The sequence below is a fragment of the Humulus lupulus genome, chromosome 8 (assembly GCF_963169125.1).
Source record: "Humulus lupulus chromosome 8, drHumLupu1.1, whole genome shotgun sequence".
Lineage (NCBI taxonomy): Eukaryota > Viridiplantae > Streptophyta > Magnoliopsida > Rosales > Cannabaceae > Humulus > Humulus lupulus.
In genome coordinates, this window is record NC_084800.1 from 84,457,741 (window position 1) to 84,483,082 (window position 25,342).

At 39.3% G+C, this 25,342-nt stretch overlaps 1 protein-coding gene across 2 annotated transcripts; it reads left to right on the forward strand.

Moving 5' to 3' along the window:
- Positions 1–15,992: 15,992 nt before the first annotated feature.
- On the forward strand, positions 15,993–20,036 carry LOC133797992 (cryptochrome DASH, chloroplastic/mitochondrial). 2 transcript variants are annotated; one of them, XM_062236147.1, is made up of 14 exons: positions 15,997–16,425; positions 16,539–16,672; positions 16,750–16,899; positions 16,996–17,107; positions 17,222–17,534; positions 17,908–18,121; positions 18,268–18,357; positions 18,508–18,763; positions 18,914–19,026; positions 19,100–19,198; positions 19,275–19,322; positions 19,433–19,543; positions 19,631–19,721; positions 19,818–20,036. In XM_062236147.1, exons 1-14 carry the CDS (start codon positions 16,173–16,175, stop codon positions 19,925–19,927), a joined length of 2,094 nt encoding a protein of 697 aa, XP_062092131.1. In that variant the 5' UTR covers positions 15,997–16,172; the 3' UTR covers positions 19,928–20,036. The 2 variants fall into 2 exon arrangements, with proteins under 2 accessions (XP_062092132.1, XP_062092131.1); XM_062236148.1 differs by lacking the exons at positions 19,631–19,721; positions 19,818–20,036 and having other exon boundaries at positions 15,993–16,425; positions 19,105–19,198; positions 19,433–19,544.
- The last annotated feature ends 5,306 nt before the right edge of the window (positions 20,037–25,342 follow it).

The following is a 25,342-nucleotide window of genomic DNA, read 5'->3' on the forward strand; positions in this document are numbered from 1 at the left end:
CGGGGCCTGGACAAGGGCGCATACCTCCTGATCATGGTCCAGTTCACTCAGATAGCGCTTTTGGTCGTTCCTGGACGGTCCTCCCAGGTGAGGTTCACCGGAGATGGTGGCCACATGCCCATCCACTTGAGGGGGTGTGGCCCCGGATGGGTAAGGCATTCCAGGGCCAGGAGCTTGTGCTACGAGGGCCCCCTGAGGGGCCTGTGCCGTCGGTCCCTGAACATACCCTCCCTGAGGCGGGTATGCCCTGGGCGCTTCCGGGACTGTGGGTTGTCCGGGGCCTACTGACAGGCCCGGGACTCCCACGGGCATCCTGACCCACTGGTGGGGATGCCCTAGCTTGATGAGATTTTCGATTTCGTCCTTGAGTTTCCAACATTCTTCGGTAGTGTGGCCTACATCCTTATGATAGGCACACCTCTTGCTGGTATCCCTTGGATTCCTTCCCCCTAGAACATGGGGCTAGGCTTCCGGTAGTGAACTGCCCTTTCTGTGGCCAGGTAGATGTTCTCTCTGGTGTCCACCAGATTGGTGTATTCTGAGTATTGGGGCTCGTAGCCCCTTTTTCCTTTCTTGACCGGCTTGGGCCGGTTCTGGCCTTTGCCAGATCGCTTCCCCTGGGAGGGGTTCACGCTCGCTTCTGTCACTCCCGCCTGTGACTGCTGGGCCCCGACGGGGGCGACGCTGTGACCTGCCGGTGCGGCCCCATATCCAGAGAAGTGGGTGGATTGGGCCGGGGCATATCCCGAAGTGGTAGGACCGTACATCGTAGGGGTGTAGGTGATTCCAGGCGTCACGGCCAGTCCCGGGGCGATCGGGGGCGCGACATAGGACTGCATCGGGAATTGTACCCCGTACCCCGGGAACGCTTGGGCGCTGGGCTGTGGAGCCTGAGGCCACCCGAAAGCCTGAATCTGGGCCTCTTCCCAATTGATGAATCCTTGGGCCCTCCTGATGAACTCTTCCAGGGTAGCTGCCTTGTTACGCTGCATGTCATCCCAGAGAGGGGACCTGGCTCGGATTCCGGACTGCAATGCCACCAGGCGCTGTCCGTCGTCCACCTTTGTCTTGGAGGCTTCTTCAGTGAAGCGTTGGATGTAGGCCCTCAATGTCTCCATGGGGAGCAGTTTGATATTTGCGAGGGCGCTGATCTGCATGTCCATCCTCATGGCGGCCACGAACTGCGTGCGAAATGTTGACTGCAGTCCGGACCAGGATTGGATGGATCCCGACTTAAGTCTTTTCCACCACTCTTCGGTGGGACCACCTAGTGTGATCGAGAAACAGAGGCATTTGTCGTCGTCACTGACGTGGGCCACTGTCATGAGCTGGTTGTATCGGGACATATTGTCCCTGGGGTCGGTGTTTCCAGTATAGGCGGTGAGGCTTGGCATCTTGAACCCCTTGGGGAGTACAGCGTCCAGGATGTGCCTCACGCAGGGCTCTTTATCCTCTTCATCGGAGTCGGTATCCGCTCCTTCCTGCTTGCGGACCAAACAGTCCGTGACCTTTTTCAAAGTGGCCAGCTGCTCCATGAGCTGCCTGGCCGTGCCGTCCTCCAGGGGGATTCTTTCGTTCCTCTTGTCGTTGATGTTGTTCCTAAGGTCGCCACCATGGGGGAGAATTTTTTCCTTACGGGCCCGCTCCTTCCGAGCGTTCAGTCCATCGCGTAGGTCGATCCGGGACGTGTCGTCCCCTGAACTAAGGGCATGACGCTCCTCGCTGCGCGGCCGCTCCCGACGGTTTTTGTTTACAAAGGCGCTAGGGTGCAAAGACCTTTCCCGTTCATCTCGCCCTGGGGCGTGCCGGGGCCGTGCATTCCACGACAGTGTCCCCTGCGGATCGATCGGGTGGCCTCGTCCTGGGACGGGGCGCACCTTCTCTTTCCTAGGGAGCGGCCGGGAACGGGTCCCGGATTTCGTGACGGGGGTGTTCTTTTCTCGGGTCTTTCCACCAACCTTCTTATTCTCCCTGTCCGGGTTTCCTGGGGATGGCTCAGGAAACTGCTCCGGGGGAGGGGCCGGCCTTGCTTCTTCGAGGACCCCTACTTGGGCTTGCGAAGCGGGCTGTTGCGCTCTCGGAAGTGGGCCAGCTGGATGATTGGTTGCCGGACCCTGCGTGGCTATGAATGTCTGCAGGGCTTGGAGAGACTCTTGGATCCGTCGATGCGCCTCCGCTTGCTCAGCAATCCTGGCCTCCTGGTCCACAACTTGCGGCCTCAGTCTGGTCACCTCCAGGTCCTGCTGGTTGGGCTCTCCTTCGGGGATCTCGGGACCCGCAGCTTCGTCGTGGTACTGCCCCTCATTTTCCTCTTCATAATATTCCTCCTCATTCTCCTCTTCGTACTCTGTCCCACCCTCATAGTCTTGTGACTCGTCATGGTGAGATGTTTGAGGAGGTGCGTTCTCGGGCAGATTCTGAGGAAGATGCTGGGAAGGAAACAGATCTTCATTACCCTGCCCTGGATTACTAGGGTCGAAAGTTGTGTGTCGTGTGTTCACTATTGTAGTAAAGGCTTGGTGTTAGCACTAGCTTTCTTCAGCTCTCAATGAAAGCACCAAAATGTTTACCGAGATTTTTGGAAACTATACTAATGAATATTAGCTAAGAATAATGATATGGAATGTAGAAGATTAACACAGGATTTTTACGTAGTTGGGGTGTTAATTAGCCTTAGTCCACGAGTCAGTTGTATTAGAGCTTGGAAAGTCTTTTACAATGGAGTTTTTCTCTATTTTTTGACAGAGTAACTGTATATAAGTCGAAGAGAGATCCTTCTTTCAGTGTTCTATCGCCTGTATTTATAGGCTCATAGGAACACTGGATCTGGGCCGAGCATGACACGGGCCCATCAAAGATGTGAATACTCTTGGCTTCTCTGATGGAAGCCCAATATAAAAGATAAAACATACATGGGTTCAAGACTAATTAAGGCCCAATAAGGCGGCCCAAGAACAACATTTTGCCCGACAAAACGGTGCTTTTGGTCTGGACACTTCGAGTTACGAGGCAGATTCAAGGGACAAAGCTAGTCAGAGTACTTGGCAGTGCAGATCTGAAACAGCGGCGTGCAATCCCGAGGTGGCCTTTTTCGCAGGTGAAAAGTGGGGACAACCCCCACGCGTCGTGGGGCGGCTTCAGGGTCACGGATGCTTTTCCTTGCCAAACCGGGAGGACCTGATCTGGATTCGTTTACCTTTGTCCCTCTTCATTTACCACATGCCCGGACCATTTCCAGGCTCCGGGATCATTTTACGTATGCTTCAACTGTAATCCAAACTGTTTGTACGTCTCCCGGACAACTGTCCTGGATCACCATCCCGGACACCATCCGGGCTTAGAACCACACTAAGGCCGTGGTCCTCGGTTACTCCTGCACCAAGCGAGCTTGGCCGGGCCCACATCCGAACGCCCAGACCATGGCCTGGACCATTATCCCGGGCCCACGATAGGAAATGGGGATAACACCCCTGACTTAGCCAAAGTCCACTATTAAGCCCCGTTGTGACTTTTCCCGCTATCTAGCCCTAGGATCGCCTCGAGTCGTGCTCTGCAAGCCCACCCACATAATAATGTGGTTCTCACAAATACCAAATATATATCACATTAACATCAATATAGTCATACATGCATTTTAATCATATAATTATGCATTTAAATCAATATATTCATGCAAACCATATTTAACCCAATTATGCCTTCCCGACACGCTAATCAAGGCCCTTAAGCCTCATTAGCGAATTTGGGGTCGTTACAACTATCCCCTCATAATAAGAATTTCGTCCTCAAAATTTACCTGAATAGCTCGGGATACTGATCCCGCATCACTGTCTCTAACTCCCAGGTCGCTTCCTCGACCTTACTATTTCTCCATAACACTTTCACCAACGGAATTGTCTTACTCTGTAAGACTTTGTCCTTCCGATCCAAAATCTGAACTGGTCGCTCCTCATAGGACAAGTCTGTCTGTAACTCTAAGTCCTCATACTTCAGCACATGTGTCGTATCTGAAACATACTTCCGCAACATGAAACACATCATGAACTCCTGACAGCAACGGTGGCAAGGCCAACCTATAAGCCACCTGTCCAATCCTTTCCAAAATCTCAAAAGGTCCAAAAAACCGAGGGCTTAACTTGCCCTTTACTCCAAATCTTCTCACCTCTCGCAATGGTGAAACTCGCAGAAACACATGGTCCCCAACCTGGAACTCCACGTCCCTACGCTTAGGATCAACGTAGCTTTTCTGTCTACTCTGCAAAGCAAGCATTCTAGCTCGAATCTTCTCAATAGTCTCATTGGTCTTCTGAACCATGTCTAGCCCCAAGTATTTCCTCTCACCCATCTTATCCCAGTGAGTGGGTGATCTACACTTCCTCCCATATAACATTTCGTAAGGAGCCACTTCAATCGTGGACTGATAACTGTTGTTATATGAAAATTCGATCAACGGAAGATACTTACTCCAAGATCCCTCGAAGTCAATCACACACGCGCTAAGCATGTCCTCCAATACCTGAATCATCCTCTCAGACTGTCCGTCAGTCTGAGGATGAAAAGTTGTGCTAAACTTCAGCTGAGTCCCCATGGCTCTATGCAGAGCTCCCCAAAACTTAGAGGTAAAGATAGGGTCTCGATCAGATACAATAGACTTTGGAACTCCATGGAGACAAACTATCTCCCTCACATACTACTCTGCATACTGTTCCACTGTATAGGTCGCCTTCACTGGTAGAAAATGAGCTGACTTGGTGTATCTGTCTACTATCACCCACGCCGAGTCACAAAGTCCCACTGTCCTGGGTAATCCTCCCACAAAATCCATCGTGATATCCTCCCACTTCCACTCTGGGATACCCAAAGTCTGAAGCAATCCCACAGGTCGCTGATGCTCAGTCTTTACCTGCTGACATGCCAAACATCTAAACACATACTCGACCACATCCTTCTTCATCCCGGGCCACCAATATAATGTCTGTAGATCCTGACACATCTTCATGGTACCCGGATGAAGCGAGTATGGCGTAGTGTGTGACTCATCCAGTATCTCTCGTCTAATCCCCTCATTCGTCGGAACACAAATCCATCCCTGATATCGAAGAAAACCTGTCTCAGAAACAGAATAATCCTTAGCTGTCCCCGCTGAGACATGTTGTCTAACCTCTTGCAACTGCACGTCCACCAACTGACCCTCCTTGCCCCGCTATAACAGGGTCGACTGCAAGGTAATATTAGCTAACTGGCCTACCACCAGTTCTATCTTTGCCCTGGCCATCTCATCAGCTAATTCTCTCAAGATCTGGGTGGAACTATATAACTGTTATGGGCCCCTCCGGCTCAATGCATCTGCCACCACGTTGGCTTTCCCTGGGTGGTAAAGGATATCACAGTCATAATCCTTAACCAGCTCCAACCAACGCCTCTGCCTCATGTTCAGATCCTTCTGAGTGAAGAAATATTTCAAATTTTATGGTCAGTGTATATCTCGCACTTCTCCCCATACAGATAATGCCGCCAAACCTTTAGTGCGAATACCACTGTCGCCAGTTCCAAGTCATGAGTAGGATACCGCTGCTCATACTCCTTCAGCTGCCGGGATGCATAGGCTATAACTTTCTCATTCTGCATCAGCACGCAACCTAAACCCATCTTCGATGCATCACAATAGACTACAAACTTTCCTTCTTCTGAAGGAAGACTCAGCACAGGTGCAGAGATAATTCGTCGCTTCAACTCTTGAAAACTGCTCTCACACTTCTCTAACCAAACAAACTTCTGATTCTTTCTTGTCAACTCTGTCATCGGTGAAAAAATCTTTGAAAACCCCTCTACGAACCGTCTGTAATAACCTGCCAATCCAAGGAAACCCCGCACCTCTGAGGCGTTCCTTGGCCTCGGCCAATCCCTTACTGCTTTTACCTTGGACAGATCTACCTTAATCCCTTTTGCTCCAACTATATGCCCAAGAAAAGTCACCTCTGGCAACCAAAACTCACACTTCTTAAACTTGGCGTACAACTGATGCTCCCTTAACCTCTGTAGAACCTGTCGAAGATGTTGCTCATGCTCTGCCTCTGAATTGGAATATACCAGAATGTCATCGATGAAGACAATGAAAAACTGATCCAAAAAGTCCTTGAACACCCTGTTCATCAAATCCATAAAAGCTGTCAGGGCATTGGTCAGACCAAAAGACATGACCAAGAACTCGTAATGCCCATATCGCGTCTGAAAGGTCGTCTTCGGTATATCCTCATCTTTGATCCTCAGCTAGTGATAACCAGATCGAAGATCAATCTTTGAGAACACCGTCTTTCCCTGCAGCTGATCGAACAAGTCATCAATCCTTGGTAGAGGGTACTTATTCTTGATGGTTAGCTTGTTCAATTCCCGGTAGTCTATACACATCCTCAACGTCCCATCCTTCTTCTTCACAAATAAAAATGGAGCGCCCCATGGAGAGTAGCTTGGTCTGATAAACCCTAAATCCAGAAGTTCTTGCAGCTGTATCTTCAACTCTTTCAGTTCTGCCGGTGCCATCCTATATGGTGCGCGTGATACTGGTTCTGTCCCCGGTGCTAACTCAATCTCAAATTGAATCTCCATGCGCAGCGGTAACCCTGGTAGATCCTCAAGAAATACGTCTAAGAACTCACACACCAATCTGGTCTCTCCCGGCCTTGCCGGCATAACCATGGTAGTATCCACCACACTAGTCAGAAAGCCTATACATCCACCCTGTAACAAGTCTCTGGCTCTCAACACTGAAATCATGGGTACGCAGGGTCCACATACCGTACCCACAAAAACTTCACCCTCAGGCTCAAAAGTCCCCATCTTCTTCCTGCACTCAATAGCAGCCCCATATCTGACCAACTAGTCCATCCCCAGAATCATGTCAAAATCCTCCATTTCTAACTCAATCAAATCTACCGAAAGTTCCCTACTATCAATTATCACTGGCAGTGCCCTAATCCATCTCCTAGAAACTACCAGTTCCCCTGTGGGCAGTAAAGTCCCAAAATCTGCAGTCCGATACTCACTAGGTCTACACAATCTATCAATCACTCTATTGGAAACAAATGAATGTGTAGCACCATAATCAATCAATACAGTAAAAGGAGTGCTAGCGCTAGAAAGTTGACCTATCACTACCGAGGGACTAGCCTCTGCCTCTGCCTGGGTCAAGGTGAATACTTGAGATGGAGTCAAGCTATCCACCTTTCCTGCCTCACCTTTCTTCACTATTGGGCAGTCTTTCCTGAGATGCCCTACTGTCCCGCACACAAAGCAAGCCTTGGCCCGACACTTGCCTAGATGGTGTCTTCTACACCTCGGGCACTCCGGATAAGTCTGCCATGCCTCGCTGCCACCCTGACGGCCACCCTAACCACCTCGACCCCTCCTATCAGAACCAGCAGCGGTCGAAGTGTCAAGAGTTTTTCTCTTGAAGTCACTGGGGCCCCCGCCCCTACCTGTCCCTGAATAAGGAGGCACCATTCTGTGGCCCTCATGCCTCATTGCACTTTCCCTCCATATATTGTTCTCCACTTCCTCAGCAGTAAGAGCCTTCTCAACGGCCTGGGCATAAGTTGTTCCTCTAGGTACTGTTGTGATCCTGACATCCCAGACTATCATAGCATTGAGCCCCTTGATATATCGATCTTGCCTAGCAGCATCAGTAGGCACAAGATCTGGTGCAAACTTTGCAAGCCTGTCAAATTTTAGAGCATATTCTGTAACGGTCATACCGCCCTGAACCGAACCCACAAACTCATTGACTTTTGCTGCCCTGACGGCAACATTGTAATATTTCTGACTGAACAAGTCTCTGAAGCCTTCCCAACTCAAAGCGGTAACATTCCTGGTCTGCGATGCCACTTCCCACCAGATGCGGGCATCTTTTCTCAACATATACATGGCATAGGCCACTCTATCATGCCCCTCTATCCTCATGAAATCCAGAATTGTAGTAATCATGGTTAGCCATTGCTCAGCTTTCAATGGATCCGGTCCCCTTTCAAAGATTGGAGGTTGCTGCTTCCTGAACCGCTCATATAACGGCTCCCACATGTTCCCAACCTCCCCAGACTGAACAACCGGTACCACTGCAGGTGGTACAATGGGGGCAGCACTCCCTGATGGAGCCTGCTGTCGCAATAAGCGAATCTGTTCCTCTTGGCTCTGTAATTGAGCTTGCATATCAGCCATGAGTTGCTGCCAGTTCTCAGGGATTAGCGGAGGAATCTGGCCCTGGTCATCACCCCCGGTCCCAGACCTAGTGCCGGCTAGTCGCGTAGATTTTCTTGGACGCATAGCTATCCAAGTTAATCTGCAATCAACGACTCGGCAGTCAGACCATGATGACAGGGTAAAAGCTTCTCCAAAATCCACCAATGGAACATAACCACACACAAAAAATCAACATATAGGCATTTATCCACATGCACCGGCTGCTAATAAGCATGCCCCAATCTCATCACACAATAGCTATATATCAAGCATTTATCCATACACAGTATACAATTAATCATCCAAATATTCATGTACATGCACGCCTATGCTAATAAACATGCCTCAATAGTCTCACACAATAGTCAAGGGCCAGGCCCTATCCGTATCTCATGCTTCCTATTAATCCAATAAATAACAGCATTCATAACTCATTTCAGGCACATAAGCATATAAACACATATACACATTACCGAACCCTGATTGAGCTTGTCTCTAGCAGCGAATGTACATATCCAGCCGGTCTTTAGGAACCCTTAAACCTAGGACGCTCTGATACCAAGTTGTAACACCCTGGATAGCCAAGACTGTTACACTGTGTACTTATAAAGGTGCAAGACTTGCTAATTAAGTCATTTATTTAAAAACGTGTCACTAAACATGAATGAGTTAAGGTTAAAAAGGTTTTGGGTCTCAAAAGTTACATTTTATATAATTTAATAGTTATACACATTGGATCCCAGAAGAAACAGAGTATAAAAGTTGGATTACAGACTCTCCAAAATGCAGACTGTTGACAACCATACTAAGGCAAAATGAACACCTCTGGGTCTCGCGTCCCTGCCTAAACCTCAACCGTGGCGGCTGATCAGCTGGTCATGTACATTTAGCTCGTAGAGCTCTCCAAGTCAGGGCTGATCAAGCTTGCCCTTGCCTTTACCTGCACCACGTAGCACCCGTGAGCCAAGGCCCAGCAAGAAAACGCAATGTGCAACACAAACAATAATAACAATTAGTAAATTCACTAAGCATGATCTTACACCAAATAATTCACATTAACCAATCAGCATATATTCAGATTCGGGAATGCAATCAATCACTTATAACATTCAAGTCACATAATAATCAGGACCGACAACTTAGGCCGCACCCTCTGTTTACCCTACTGACTCCGGCCCGCTTAAACCGAGCTCAGTGCATATTAAGCTGTCCTCGGCTACCAGTGGCCAAGCCGCATCCTGTGCGCTAGTGTAACCCTTGGCACCCTTAGGCCGTTGGTTCACTAATTAGCTTGCATGGCATAACACCATCCTTTCAAGCATACACAATAGGGAACCCTTAGTCCCATTACAGATATTCAACCAGGTGCAGTTTTCTTACCTTTGATCTTTGCGGTTACTGTTTACGAGCAACACTTCTCAAGCACGATCCGTTCCCGAGCCCTAGCCTTAACACCTAGTCACAACCAAGATATAGGGTTCCATTAATATTCAGATAAGGATTTCTGGATACAGAACTAACTTTCGGGAGACCAAATTCCACAAAGCACGGTGGTGAAATCGATCCCAAGCACTCTAGGCTAGATTCCCGTGCTTCAAAACCCTAAACGTTCAAGTATGCATCTAAGGGCTGCGGCCCTTGAAGCCTAGTCGCGACCCTGCCCTAAAATAGAACCTAAGGCCTCCCAGGAAGAAGACACGTGCTGCGGCCCTTGCTTTGGGCACCGCGGCGCTCACCCCTGGCCGAGCCCTCCTGGCTCATCTTCATCCTAGGGCCGCAGCGCTCTAGAACAGAGTCGCGGCCCTTCCCTTCGAACCCAGAAATCCCTCCATTTCCAAGCTTAAAACCTTACCCAGAATCACCCCAAAGTTCCCTATTTCAACAGCAATTAATCCCAACATCTTTACAATAACTCTAGCAACATAATTCAACAGAAAAACCCAGCCCAACACACATTAAAATCTCTTTTCAATTCCTGAAACTCAAGAACTTCAAAACACCCAACCAGCCATGCAAAACTCAAATTTAAGCTTCTAAATCATGGATTATAGCTTACCTCTTCAGCTGAACTCCTTCTCTAAGCAGAATCCCTGTTAATTCCCAAGTTTTCCAGCTCCAATTCAACCTTAAACATCAATATCACAATCATCTCATTACTCAGCCAAAAGCTCAAAGTTTCTAACTTCAAAACACAACTTAATTCTTACCTTAGCCTTGATTAAATGTTCCCTGGATAATCCTTGAGCTAGCCCCTAATTCCCCCTCTGAATTCCTCTGAAATCCCAGCTCAAATTCCAGCAATTTCTCCAAAATTCCCAGTGTTCCTTGTGTTTTCTTCTTAGTTTCCTTGAGAGAAAGAAAAGAGCTGAGAAGGAAAAAGGTCGGTTTATTTCCTTCTACTGTTTTCCTTTAACTTTAGCCTATCCTTATCCCGTTAAGTCAATCCCGAGGCTCGGGGTGCCGGAAACGTTCCCGAGGTCAAAACGATAAAATTCCCCAATATTCCCGCCTGGACTTTCTAACCTCAAATATATCTCCATATATTTATTTTCATAACCCGATAGTCTAAATAACTACCCGATACCTAAAATACCCCTGACTTATCCAAAGTCAACTATTAAGCCCCGTTGTGACTTTTCCCGCTATCTAGCCCTAGGATCGCCTCGAGTCTTGCTCTGTAAGCCAACCCACATAATAATGTGGTTCTCACAAATACCAAATATATATCACATTAACATCAATATAGTCATACATGCATTTTAATCATATAATGGTTTGCATGAACATATTGATTTAAGCTTCTAAATTATGCATTTAAATCAATATATTCATGCAAACCATATTTAACCCAATTATGCCCTCTCAGCACGCTAATCAAGGCCCTTAAGCCTCATTAGCGAATTTGGGGTCGTTACAAGAGATGTCTTGAAAGTGTACAACTTGTGTAGTGTAACCTCTCCCAAAATCAAGCATACCCCAAAATGTTCTTGAAAATTCCGTATTTATAGCCAAAATGAGAGTATTAAAATAATCAATTTAAATTAATTAAATTGATTAAATTAATAATAATATGAAAAAATAGGAGTAAATAATAGGGTATAATAATGATTTTGGAGTGAAATGTGTAGAAAAGTGGGTAAAAAAAATAGTATTTTTGGACAAAGGGGACAAAATGACATTGGGCAATTTATGGGCTCAAGAAGGTTGGAGGCATGCATATGGGTGGCTGGTGTGTTGGGCTGGAGGCAGGCGTGGTGTACGGGGGCAGGGAAAGGGGCCAGGTGTGGTGTTGCTGGGGGTACTTGGCTGGAGGCAACATTGGGAAGAATTGGTTGATGGTGTGGATGTGTCTTCGGCTGGGCTGGAGTGGCAGCTGAGGAGAGATTGGGCCTGGGCCCATGGGCAGCTTTGGACCAGGCGAGCTGCTGGGAAGAGGCAGGAGGCTGCGTTGGGCCTGGGCTGGCAGTTGGGAAGAGGCCCACGGTTGCTGAAAGGCTTTGGGAAAATGCCACATTCTCCATATTTTTTCACCTTGAATTCTTGACTTTCCTCTTCTTTCTAAAGTACCAAAATGCAACATTATTTTCTACAAAATAAATATAAAATAAATCATAATAAAATATTTTCAACTATAAATAAATCAATTTAATTCTTTGAAAATATTAATTATAACTTAATTTATATTTAACATTTAAGTTCAATAATACAACATTTTTTTACCTCAAACTAAACAACAATAATTCAAATAATTAACTACAACATTTTACAACAAAATAACTATAAAAATACATAAAAATCTATAAAATTAAAATAAACCTAATAAATTTAAAATTACTTAAAAACTTAATAAATTACGTAAAAACTCAAGAATTAAGCAACAATTAGCACATAAAAAGTGGTAAAATAACTCTATTTTGTAGAGTTATCAGTTACTGTGCTTGACACCAGACAACTTTACTCCATGTCTGGAAGATGATTCACGCAGACCTAGAGGATGAGAATCGAGAAAACGGTCTTGTATTAAGACTTGGAACATGGTCCTTGGGAAGTAGCATTTTTGTAACGTCCTACTAATTCAGGATCGTTACACTGTGTATTTAAAATAATATTTAACTCGTTAAGCAAGTCATTTGGATTCAAAAGTGTAATTAAGATTAAATAAAAGTTTAGGTGCTCAAAATTTTGGTCGAAAGGATAAAAATTTTTTATTAAAACTTTAAACATTTACAAGGGATCCCAAAAGAGTTTAAATAAAATAAAATTACATTTAATGTTCTCAAAATAGTTGACCTAAGCGACAAAAGTGGACTTCTACTCTAAGTCCCTCAAAATATCCTAATTGTGGCGGCCAAGCATGTCGAACATGTATGCGCCGCTCCAAAGCCCTCCAACTCATGCTTGGTCGACTTTCCCTCGTGAGCCAAGACCGAGCAAGAAAACCCCACAATGCATAATAATAATCACATTTAATATAAACAACAATTAGCATGCTTCGCAGTTTATAAACATATTCATTCCAAACATATAAACCATTAACATTTTTCATAGATTATAAACATGTTCAATTCAAACACATAAATTATTTACACGATCGTGCCAAGCAGCCTTTCCAAGCGGCCCAACCGGGTGAGGCGCGTCTCCCGACACTAAGCTTACTATCTATGTCGGGGGAATGGGTACAACACACTCATAGTGGCCCTGCCATCATGACCCACTTTCTGCACGATTGCCGAGTATAGACCATGTCGGTCATCCACAGACAATTCACACACAAATAAGCATAGCAAACAACCTTATGCATGAAAGGGAATTCAGCCCTAACAAATTCAGATATACAATTATTACTGCATCCCAACATAACTGGGCAAACACCCTGCTCTATGTGCATATACTAGTTTTCTTACCTCAAGTCTTGCGCGAGAATCAAGACGACCTCGAGTGCGATCCTCTCCCGAGCCTCTCAAAAACCTTAGTCACAATAATATAATGTAGGGTCAGTTTTTCTTAAACCATAACCTACCATAATTTCTATAGACCTCATTAGGCCCCCAAATATTCTTTAAACATGTCCAATAATGCCCTAGGGACCTTAGCTAATGACCCATCAAGGTTACCCATCAAAATCCATTGAAAACGACCCCAAAACAACGCTATCAGCACCAGTGTTCGACTAGGTGGCCAAAAACCCTAGCCGACCTAAACCGCAGGTCAGTCAACCGGGTGCCCTAAGCCGGTCGACCGGCTCAAGTCAAAGAGAAGTTTTCTGCATTTTTTCCAAACTCAATCTGACCTTAAATCGCCCCAAACCTGCAACCAGCCCAGAATTTGCACTCCAAACACAAACATATACTTCATATAGCATCCAAATACCACAACCAAACATCCCATTACAGTTCCCATATCAAATCCTATCATTTAGGTCGAAATCCCCCAATTTTTCCCAATTCTGAAATTTAAACAAATCTCTGGTTTTTCAATTTAAATTCACACCTGAAATCCATTCATAAACATGATTCTAACATCAACACATCCCCCCAAACAATCTACAACCCTCAATTCTCGAAAATAAACCAAAACCCCCAAATGACCAAGAACACAATGAAGAGCTTGAACACAAGAGCAAATAAGCTCATACCTTGCTGAATTTTAAAAAATTCTAGGTTGCTTATGGCCCTTAGTTGCTTCTAATCCTTCCCTTGATGCTCAATCTTTTCTAAATTCCTCAAAATTAAAAAACTTGGCCTCTAGCATTGTTAGTTGTATGTGTTTTGGTAAGTTGAAGAGGAAGAAGTGGAGAGAGAGAGAGAGAATAACATGAAATGCATAAGGTCACCAACACTTAGAAATTTTTTCTCTAATCTTAGGGTCAAAAGACCATTTTGCCCCTACCTTTACTTAGCCTCTTCACTAACTCAAGTGCATTTTGGTCATTTCACTTAAAACTCCAATCACACGACAAATCCCCAATCTATCAACTAAACCAATCAGGCACAACTATTCCACTACTTACTTTTATCTCACTAACATTTCCCCGGATATGAAAATTCCCAAAATACCCCTAGGCTCATCCCAAGGTGGGTATTTATCATCCTTGTGACTTTTTCGTTAAAACTGCTCGAAAATATCCACTCATGGCGAAAATCACATATATCCACATAATAATGTGTTATCAATGCACGTAACACATAATAATTATAAATATACCCTCAATGTGTCAAAATTATAAAAAATAACCATTTTTAACAAAATCGAGTCTTTAAACACATTTAATACACATAATTATGCATACTTAATTATATAATAATATAATTCATAGCATTACCCCATGTGCTCTCCCAACACGCTAATCAAAGTACCTAATCTTATTAGGAGTTTTAGGATGCTACAATTCCCATGAGGACACACTTCTTCGGTGGTGGTGAATTGTGATTGAAGGCAAGGCTTACCTCCAGTGAAGCTCAAAGCAAGCTCTTGGGGACTTAATAATCTTCCGTGAAATATAACTACTCTTTAATGTGTGTCACGTGTCACTTGGTGAAAATACAGACAACAGTTTGATTTAGATTTTAGTTTAGTTTTTAATTAATTAAAATATATTTTTAATAGCTATAAATATGTAATTAGATTTTTAGTTTTTTTATTTTTTTTCTTAATTAATTAATTTTATAAAAATAAGAATATTTTGTTCATATTTAAAATTATTTGATCTAAAATACGAAAATTAATATTAAAAAAATAAAATAGAAAGTTTAAATTAAAATTTAATAAAAACATAAAAGGTGAAATTGATATAATCCTTAATTTAAATCTTCTATGTAATAAGTGTGTAAATAACGGAAATTCTTAGTTTTAACGGTTTTTTTATTTTTTTAATGTTAACTTTAATGGAATATTCTTATATTTAACAGAATATTCTTATATTTAACGGTAGTTTGTAAACACTTAAAATAAAATAAATAATTAAAAAATTAAAATAGGAAAATTTTGAGATATTTTACAATGATAATTATTTAAAAATAATAAATAATTAAAAAAAATTAAATAGAATATTTTTTAGATATTTTACAATGATAATTATTTTAAAATTATAAATAATTAAACAAATTAAAAAAATGATATTTTTGAGATATTTTACAATGATAATTATTTAAAAATAACAAAATTAAACGTTTTATAACTTAAATAAAATTTAATTAAACTTAAATTCACTTATTAAAATAATATCATATTAAACATATAATATAATCTATTGTGAATTAGCAACAAATTCTTTTTTTTTTTAAAAACCTTGCAATAAACTTAAATTTAAAATTCACTTATAATATTTAATATTACATTAAACATATAATATATAATATCTTGTTATCACTCCCAAATTCAAAAACTAGAACAAACATAAACTTAAACAAAAATAAAATAAATTATTTAATTAAAATAAGATATTTATTTCAAAATTTATATGACATTAATATAAATTTAATAAAAATAATTAATAAATTATACAAATAAAACTAAACATATTGCATGTTGTTTGTATCTAGCATAAATTAAAAAATATCAACTTAAGTCTTCCTTCCAAGGATTGAAAAGGGTTGGAGTCGTAAAATTGTTATTTTACTAAGGAATTTAGAAAAATATAGAGGAACTTGTGGGTACAATATGATAATAACAAAATCTAAAGGTCCTGAGAAGTAAAAAGTCATAATTAGAGGCAAAAGACAAGAATCTCGGACACCCAAGAATCTCCGACCCAGAGCGGCTTAATTCCAGATTCTTCTCCGCCACAAAAAAAGAACTAAAGATTCTCAGCTCCAAAGCTGCAACAATGGCCACACTTCTACACCTTTTTTTCTTCATATAAATAGAAAGAAAATAAAGTTGCCCCTGTTGCTATTAATGGAACTCTTCAGTCTTTTACAACTCTCTTCTCCCTTCCCATCATGGCGAAGCTCTTTACACTTACTTCCCCGCATTTCCCCGCACTTTCCTTCCTCCCAAACACTCTTCGCTTTTCCCAATCTCCCTTTCTACTCCGAGCTCAATCCCGGAGCCAGATTCAGGGAGAGAGGAGAGGTGTTGCTGTCCTCTGGTTCAAGCACGACCTTCGAATCGACGATCACCCGGCCCTCGTCGCCGCCTCCGACCACCGCGCCTTAGTCCCTCTCTACGTCTTTGACCGCCGCATTCTTTCCCGTACTCCCTCTCCCTAAGATTTAGTTTTGTTTGAATATTTCTTCGTGTTTCTTCGTTTCGTCAAATGATTGATTTTGAGCACAATTGTTTTATTTTTATTTTTTTTTGGGTAGGATTCTCTGATGAAATGTTAGAAATGGTTCTTTTGGCTTTGGAGGATTTGAGAAATTCGTTGAGAAGTAAAGGTTCTAATCTAGTGATTAGGTTGGGGAGTGCTGAAAGTGTGTTGCGGAAACTTGTGAAAGAGGTTACTATTTCATTGTTGAATTTGCATACACTCAGACTTTTTTGTTGTTGAGTTTTATTGGCTGAGGATTGAAACAGGTAAATGCCACCCATATATATGCCGAGGAGGAGGTTGAACACGACCTCAGGAAGCTGATGACCATTGCCAAGGAGACCTTGCAGACATTGCCTTCTCCAGAAGAGAGCCCAAAGTTTGTTCTTTGGCGAACTCCCTTTTACGATATAGAGGTAGGTGATCATGATTATAGTCTATTGCTTTGTTCGTTCTCTCTCTCGCTCTCTTATTTCGATTGAGTGACTGGTTTTCCTTGTTGTGGTGTGTAGAGCTTGATGGGTCTTCCAGCTTCATACGATGATTTCATCAAAAGTAAACTCCCGGTCTCTTCTCCACTTCCACAACCAGAACTATATCGCACAAACATGGAGTTAGATTGGGGTAAGTTTAGTGGACCATTCTATTCATGCTTATACTTCAAGTTGAATTTTCTGTATTTTTAGACTGCACAAAAAAGTGTGCATTGTAGAGAGTGATGAATTTGCTATGGATTAGGTTCTGTTCCCACCTTAACTGAGTTGGTGGAGTTTATGGATGAAAATCCATGTAAATTAAGAAAGAGTTGGACTTCAATCAAGGATAAATCAGCTGAGACTATAATGATGAAGGAAGCGTTGAAAGCTGGTGAAAGCAACCGAATTAGTTCCAGATTTAAAAATGCCCAGAGATTTCAGCAGAAAAGAGTAGTTAATTCTGTTTTTGTCACCCAAGGAGGAAGTACCGTTGGGGGTGGAACGAACGCTGTAGTAAATGCATTGGCTGCTTACTTGAGATATCTGGAGGGAACGGCTCGAGATGATTGGCAGGAGTAAGTGATGATCTTTTTCTCATTGTACGTCTTTCAGGTTCAGCATCAAGTCAAGGCTGTGTAGCAATATTTGCAAATGGTCTTATCGTGCTGAGAGCAATTTTAAGAAACTCTGACTAGAATATTCACACTATTTTCATTTAAAAATAAAGTAAAGATTCTTTCTAATATAGTAGTAGTGGAACCTACTGCTTGCGCTAAGGGAGAGAAGCAAGATTTGGCTTACATTTTATTAATTGCTTGTATGAATTGTTATGTTCCACCATTTCATAAGCTACACATTAAACATGATTTTATTTTGAAATGGCATAAAAATTCTCTCTTTTCTAATTTGGATTTGAGACTGATAACTTTTCTGGCCAATCTCTTGCAGGGTTCATGAAAGGATGCGCAATGCTGAATCTCGAGAAGGAGCTTCTTTCATTAAGCTCTTTGGACCTGCTCTTTCCCTTGGCATTATATCTAGAAGGAGAGTGCATTATGAAGCTATCAAGTATGAGAAAGAACGAAATGCTGGATTTCTCTCTCCCTTTGGATATTCAACAGTCTCTGCTGCTGCAGCAATTGATGCTGTTTGCTCAATGGAGGTGATAATTTTTACATCTAAAGATGGCATTAATGGAGAAACCTTAGTCATGTTTGATTATGGTAGTTTGTTGGTAAACTATCTTCATGGTGATTCTATGGATGTTTAAGCACGGATTAAATTATATGAACTTTTTTTTGGTGGCAGTGGTACTGGCTCATGTCTATTAGAAGTCAAATAAGTGATTATAGAAATTATCACATTCGGGTTTGGAGTTGGAAGGGCCATCTGATCCAGGTAAGCTGTTTGAAAATGCTTTTAGTATAATGTATCTTTTACAGCCCTCCCTCAGAGTTATATTTACACATTACCCATAATCTAATTTACCAAAATTAGGTTGTAGCTTAAAGTAATTCAACCTTAAATTGAGAGATTTTGTTTTGTCAGTATACAGTTGTGGGTCATGAGGGTCCTGCTATTCTTCTTGTTCATGGTTTTGGTGCCTTTTTGGAGCATTACCGTGATAACATTTATGACTTAGCTGAAAAGGGGAATCGAGTTTGGGCCATCACATTGTTAGGATTTGGAAAATCGGAAAAGCCTAATGTTGTTTACACTGAGCTCATGTGGGCAGAGTTGCTAAGAGATTTTGTTGTTGACGTTGTGGGCCAACCAGCTCATCTCGTCGGGAATTCAATTGGCGGTATGCTCTTATATTAACCTATATTTGTTACTTGAATACACCATCCTTTATCACTTCCCCTCTTCTCTTCCTTGAATGTGTCATGCCCATAGGAACTTGCTTCGCTGGTTGATTTCAGCTTTCTAAATGTTACCATTTTCTTGCCCGCAGGTTATTTTGTTGCTATTCTTGCATGGTTGTGGCCCACTTTGGCCAAATCGGTTGTCCTTGTTAACAGTGCTGGCAATGTCGTTCCAGGATATTCCTTTGTGCCATTTACTAAAGTGAGTCTAAGAAACACTCTTCATCTTTAATATGGTATCTGGTGCATCTGCTGATAAGTGAAAGCTGTTTCAGGATAGACAAACTTCAGGGCCTGCTTGGCTGGGTGCTCGACTCCTTGTCTTCTACTTAAGGTCAAGATTAAAAGGCATAGTGAAGAATTGCTACCCAATTGTAAGTAATAACGACATTGCTTTCCCGTCTTCCATCTGCTACTTCCAAGTCTTATTAATCTGTTTTACTTTTTCAGAAAACAGATAGAGTTGACGATGTGCTTATTGACGAAATGTTGAGAGCAGTATCCTTTATCTTGACTTCTGTAAGTTTTGACCAAAATAGCTATCTCTTCTCGAATGACTCTTGGGGCCTGTAAAATGATCTCTAGTATCACCTTAACCTAAACAACAGTCGTATGATCCTGGAGTACTCGTGGTCTTGGAAAGTATTTTCAGCTTTAATCTCTCACTTCCTCTTAATTTTCTCTTGAAAGATTTTGAGGAAAGGGTTTTAATTATACAGGTATATCATCTAAACAGGCTTTTGATATTTGATTTTTCCAGTTAAATAACTATCATAATTTTACTCTAATCGATTTCTTATTACCAGGGAATGAAAGATCCAATATCTGACTCCAAATCGAAATTGGCTATGCTTAGAGAGCATTGCTACCGGGTCGTAATCAAGGAATTAAATGCAGGTGGGAAAAATGCTTGCAAGTTCATTTATTTTTTCTATTCTAATTTTATGTTCTCGTAAATATAATCTGATGAGCTTCATGCTTCTGTAATTGTAGGCCATTGTCCCCAAGACGAGCTGCCTGAGGAGGTGAATTCTATCTTATGTGAATGGATAGCGACTCGAGAAAGTAAAATTCCAGTTGGCACTGGCAGTATAGCATTATAGCTGAGATTCTATGTACAAAGGAACAATAGGTATTATTGTTGGGTACCACATTTTTTATGTAATTTATTCATTATCAATAAAGGAGTAGAAATCATTTTGTTCAATTAAATTGTATCGTTACCCGTTTTTTTATATGATTAATTATTATTAATACAAACGTTTATGAAATCTTGAATATATGTATATTTACAATTATAGGGACTCGGTCACAGTGAATTATAATTGTAATTATATGTTCAAAAGCATTTTGTTCTAAGATTAAATCAGTATACTAGATTTTTCCTTATTGGTCAATCTACTAAAAGATTTACTTACACATTTGATGTGATGTCATATCTAGGTTATTGACCAAGTAGATAAAATTAGATGTATTTTGTTACATTGAACTGGACCGATATTGATTATTGACAAGATAAGTAACTATCGTTATTATCTAATCTAATCATATCACAACATTGACCATATGTCAATTCAATCTTAATTCTTAGTGATTAATATTCTGCTAATTATATTATTTAAGTTTTTTTATTTGTTTGTTACTAGTTTACCCTACGGACTAGCTCATACTTACATATTGGAGATTTGGTAGTATAATTGAGTGGGAGTGTATCATAAATATGAAATCTACAGTTTCTGTTTAAGAAGTGAAATGACGATTTCCTTATAGCTTGGTTCATGTGTTAAATAATTAAGTACTACTTTCTGTAATTAAATTTACGGAAATATCATTTACAAGGAAATTAGTGGAAGTTAAAGGATAAAATACCAATAAGGAGTAAAACGATAATTTGCAACTGTCTCATTAATAGATCATTTATAGAGGATTGAATGACGGTTATGGTTATAACAATGGATAACATATTTACATTTGATGTAAAACGTTCTATGAATTCAAGAGTGCAATTTTGAATCTATAGTGGAGTCATGGGGAATTAATAAGGTAGTGAGATTATTTGTTATAAATAAACTTACGGTAACTTATTGGACTTCGAGTTCATGGATCTATGGTCCCTATGTCATCTCTTATCAAAATGAACTTAGTAGTCTTGAATAATTAATTTAATTATTAATTATAAAAATATTACGTTGACTAGGTCAATGAAAATAAATAATGTTAAATTATTTATTGATATTTTGTGAGAAAAGAAATAGAAGAAACTTTGAGGATTTTATTGCAAAGTCTAAAATGATAGTATTATAGCCAATTAAGATAATTTTGTTAATATTGATAAATTAGTATTAATATCAATAAAATGAATTAAATAAAGGTCAAAATTATAATTGGTTGATTTTGACAAGTATTTAATTAATTATAATTATTAAATAATTAAACAAAATGGGTAACGAAAACCTATTTTATGTCCTAGTTAATTGTCTATATATACTAGTGTTATAGAATGCATTAAAAAAAACTGAATTTGACAAGATAAAAATTCACTACTAATATTCTATACCTAGCCGTCCACTTTCTCAAAGTTTTCTCTCTAAGAAATCTCTCCTCATGTGTTGAGACTTGCCCACACAAACACTAAGTTGTTTTAGAGAAAAACTTGGAAGATTGTGGTCTTATTTAAAAGCGGTTTGAATTCCTTGCAATACCTAACATTCAACAAGGACAAAAGGTTAGAGAATTCAAATAATGTAGTCATTGTTCCGCTACGCATCTCGTACGCTATTATTGTATTTATATATCTCTGTATTGTATGATTTTATGCTTTCTATTATGTATATTATTTTGAATATATATTTATAGGGAGCATGCATAGACTTATATTAATTAATAAGAACCTATAATTATTATAGAAAATGTATACATATATTTAGATATTTAGTAGGATGTCGATATGATTTATCTTTTCTCAAAGCATAGGTGTCATTCGAAATAGTATTTTGTAAATTAAACAAAATAGCAAGTCTTATTCTAAAGGTAAATTGACGTGTGATTTTTTTAGATTGTCAATTCAACCAAGCGTATTTGAATTTGAGTATTCATCTCTAACGAGGTGAGTTTAATGAAACAATATGTTAAAAGTGGCTTTAGTACATCAAAAGCTCTTCCAAAACTTTGCATATTAAGATTGGATTAATTAAATTGTTGAATTAATTAATTCAACATTTCTTTATTTATATTTTCCAAACATGACTTTATAGTATATAATAAAAGAAAATAAAATCATTATCTCCAACACAATACAAATTCTGTTGGATCCTAATTTAAAAAAGTAGAAATTAGATGTAGTACCCAATTTAAAGGAATCTCTTTCATTTTCACCCATTATTTTAAATTTTGACCTTAATATCTAATATTTCATTAACATATTTATTATATCCCTCTCATTTCATATTGAACTAGTGGAGCTGGTAGAAGATTATTTAAAGAGAGAAGTAAATAGCATACAGAAGCAAAGATTGAGATTTTTACATTGGACTTCTAGTAGTGTTTTAAGGGTAATATGAGGAATGTGATTAAAAAAGTGGATAATATTCAACTAAATGTTATTAGTAGTGTTATCCAAATTCCCGGATAGCGTTTAGATGGATAGCCTCGGGGAAGCATAATTATCACTATCTTTCACGAAGGGTGACCAGGGGTCGCAGATGAACAGAAAAGCTTCGCCTCTCCCGCGTAGTGTCTAGCACACTCTTTCAAGCAACCGCGACCTGGAAGCTCGTCAATTCTCCCGGACTCCCGAAAGTACATCCTTCGGGGAAGGTCCTTCCAGGAGAAGCACTTCAGGTTACCTTCGCGGATACAGTTCCGTGCTTCGCACGGAAGAAGACCAAGCGGTCGAATCACGGAAGAAGCATAGTTGAAATGATATTCACGTGACACTAGATCCCGCCTGACCGGTCGAGGCCGCACGCATCCCAGCACGCCTAAAAGTGCCTTTTCGCCTACTGTTCCGTTGACAGCCTGGAAAAGACAGCTGCCTTTTGGCATTCCCCATATTTTCATGTAATTATACCCACGTAGAGCCTTGTAGCCATGCGACTACGGAAATTGTATTCCTTATTTATGGCTGGTGTAATTAAGACTCATGGGGGCAGAGAAAAACCCTAGCTATAAAGACCTCCTCATTGAATAAGGGGAGGGTCAAGAAATGGGAGAGCAAGAACTCTGCCAAAAATCTCTCTAGCTTCATCTTCTTCAAGAGAACCCGAGAGAAACATTGTGAGTTGGTGAGGGTCTTATATACCAGCCATTTCACTGTAATTCTCTACAAGTATAATAACATCGACTCGTGGACTAGGGCTTGTTAATGCCTGAACCACGTAAAAAACCTGTTTGTCTATCTATATTTATGCACTTCTACAGTTCTTATCTTTTTATTATTTTGTTTGTATTCGTTTCCGAAAAACTCGGTAAACAAGTAGCTATTTTTGGTTAACTAATCCTGAATCTGGGTACTTTTCAAGTTATCCTTTTAAAAAATACATATTCTCAAAAGATTGTAATTAAATGAGGATATGTATTTTTCGTACAAATAAAATTGTATGTTTTGTTTTTAAGGCATTATAAGTACAAATAATATACTAAAAATAAATTACTCTAAGAGAATAATATCTTAACCTCTAATTGGAGACATAAAATAAAATTAAAGAACCCAAAAAAATAAAAATAAAACCCGACCTGAATGAACTCTAAGAGCATCTCCAACGGTGTTACTCTCTAAGGGTGCCAAAATTTTTAAATTATTAATATTTTTATTTTCTTTTTCATCCACGTAACCAAAATTTTTATATAAAAAAAAAAGATGGCACAGTTGTCAATTTTTGACAAAATTTTTTGGCAACATTTTGATTTAGGAACCCACAAATAATCTATTGCATTTCTCGTAGCCCTGCATTAGAGATGCTCTAGATGGTGTAAATGACATGAATGTTAGAGTGGTAAGAGGTATTAACGGCAGAATATCTCTTATATATTTTAAGTGAAACTATCTTATCTTGTATGTAAACTTGTTACTTGTTAAATTAAGGATTCCCCTAGGTCAAATTTAAAGTCTGGTGGCATGCCCTTTTATTGTATCACTTTTTTTAAAAATAATTAATTAATTACTCTATATAGAAAAGAATACAAATATTTTTTTGTATAAACTTTAAAACAATGTTAATTTGAAAACACCATGTCGTAAAATGACAAGTTATTTCCCTCGCATACAATTATTTTTATTTTTTACTTTTTATAAGTGAAAGTATTTTTCAAATACGAATTATACGATTGAGTTTTCTTTTTAAATTATTATACAAATATACTCTCTATATATTTGATACCAAATAAATATCCAATACATACTCAGCATATAATAAAAAAACAGAAAATTATATGTTACACGGTAATTTAAAAATAAAATCATTTTATATAGCAAATTATAAAATTACTGTGCTCCTCCCAACTAATGTGTACACGTATGCTTTTTTCTGTGTCAAATCACTTTAATATTTTTTTGTCAAATCAATACAATTTTGATCTTATATTTTAAACTATTTTAATTATATTAATTCCTATAATACAAATATTGTAATTTTCATATTATATATTAAAAAAAAAGTATCAATACTTTTATTTTTGTCTTTTTCTCTTTAGTAATTAGTTCATAGATACTTTTATAATAATAATAATTACAAATAAATTTATTTTACTTATAAATATTTAAAAGAAATATAATTATTAATATTAAATAAATATTTATGCTTACATAAAATATTATATATTTAATCAATATAATCTATTTCTTTATTAGTTGTTACAATTTAAAAATATATATATATGTTACTTGTTTAATGCAATTTAACATTTTTGTATATCCTAATTATAAAATTCTTTTAGTTACAAACTTAGTTTTATATATTTTTGTTACAAATATGTTAACTAAATTTACAACTTACTTTTTAAAAATATTTGTCACAAATATTATTTTTTTTAGTTATAAAATTAGTTAGGTAAATTATTGTTACAAAAATAAAAAAATTTAGCAGCGAATTTTTCTATAAATATTGTCTACAAAAATGTAAAACTTGTTTACAAATCTGTAAAACTTGGTTATATATTTGTAAATGTTGTTTACAATATGTTTTTATGTAACTGGTTTACGCATCTGTAACACATATTTACGAATTTGTAACAGCTATTAACATAAAAAAGTTGTATTACACTGTTACTCCGTATTTACACTTTTTTCATTCCGTGTTTTTCATCAAAATTCCGTACTTTTGTAATGTACCATATTTTACATTTTTTTTTAAATGTTCATGTATTTTTAAGAATTTCCCTAACAAAAATTGTAATAGTATATACCAAAATCATAAAAATGCAAATAAAAAAAGAACGAATAAAAAAAATTATAATCGCATTGAATGTAAATTTCTCAAAAAGATTTATATTTGAAAATGATTGGATAAATTTTAACGATA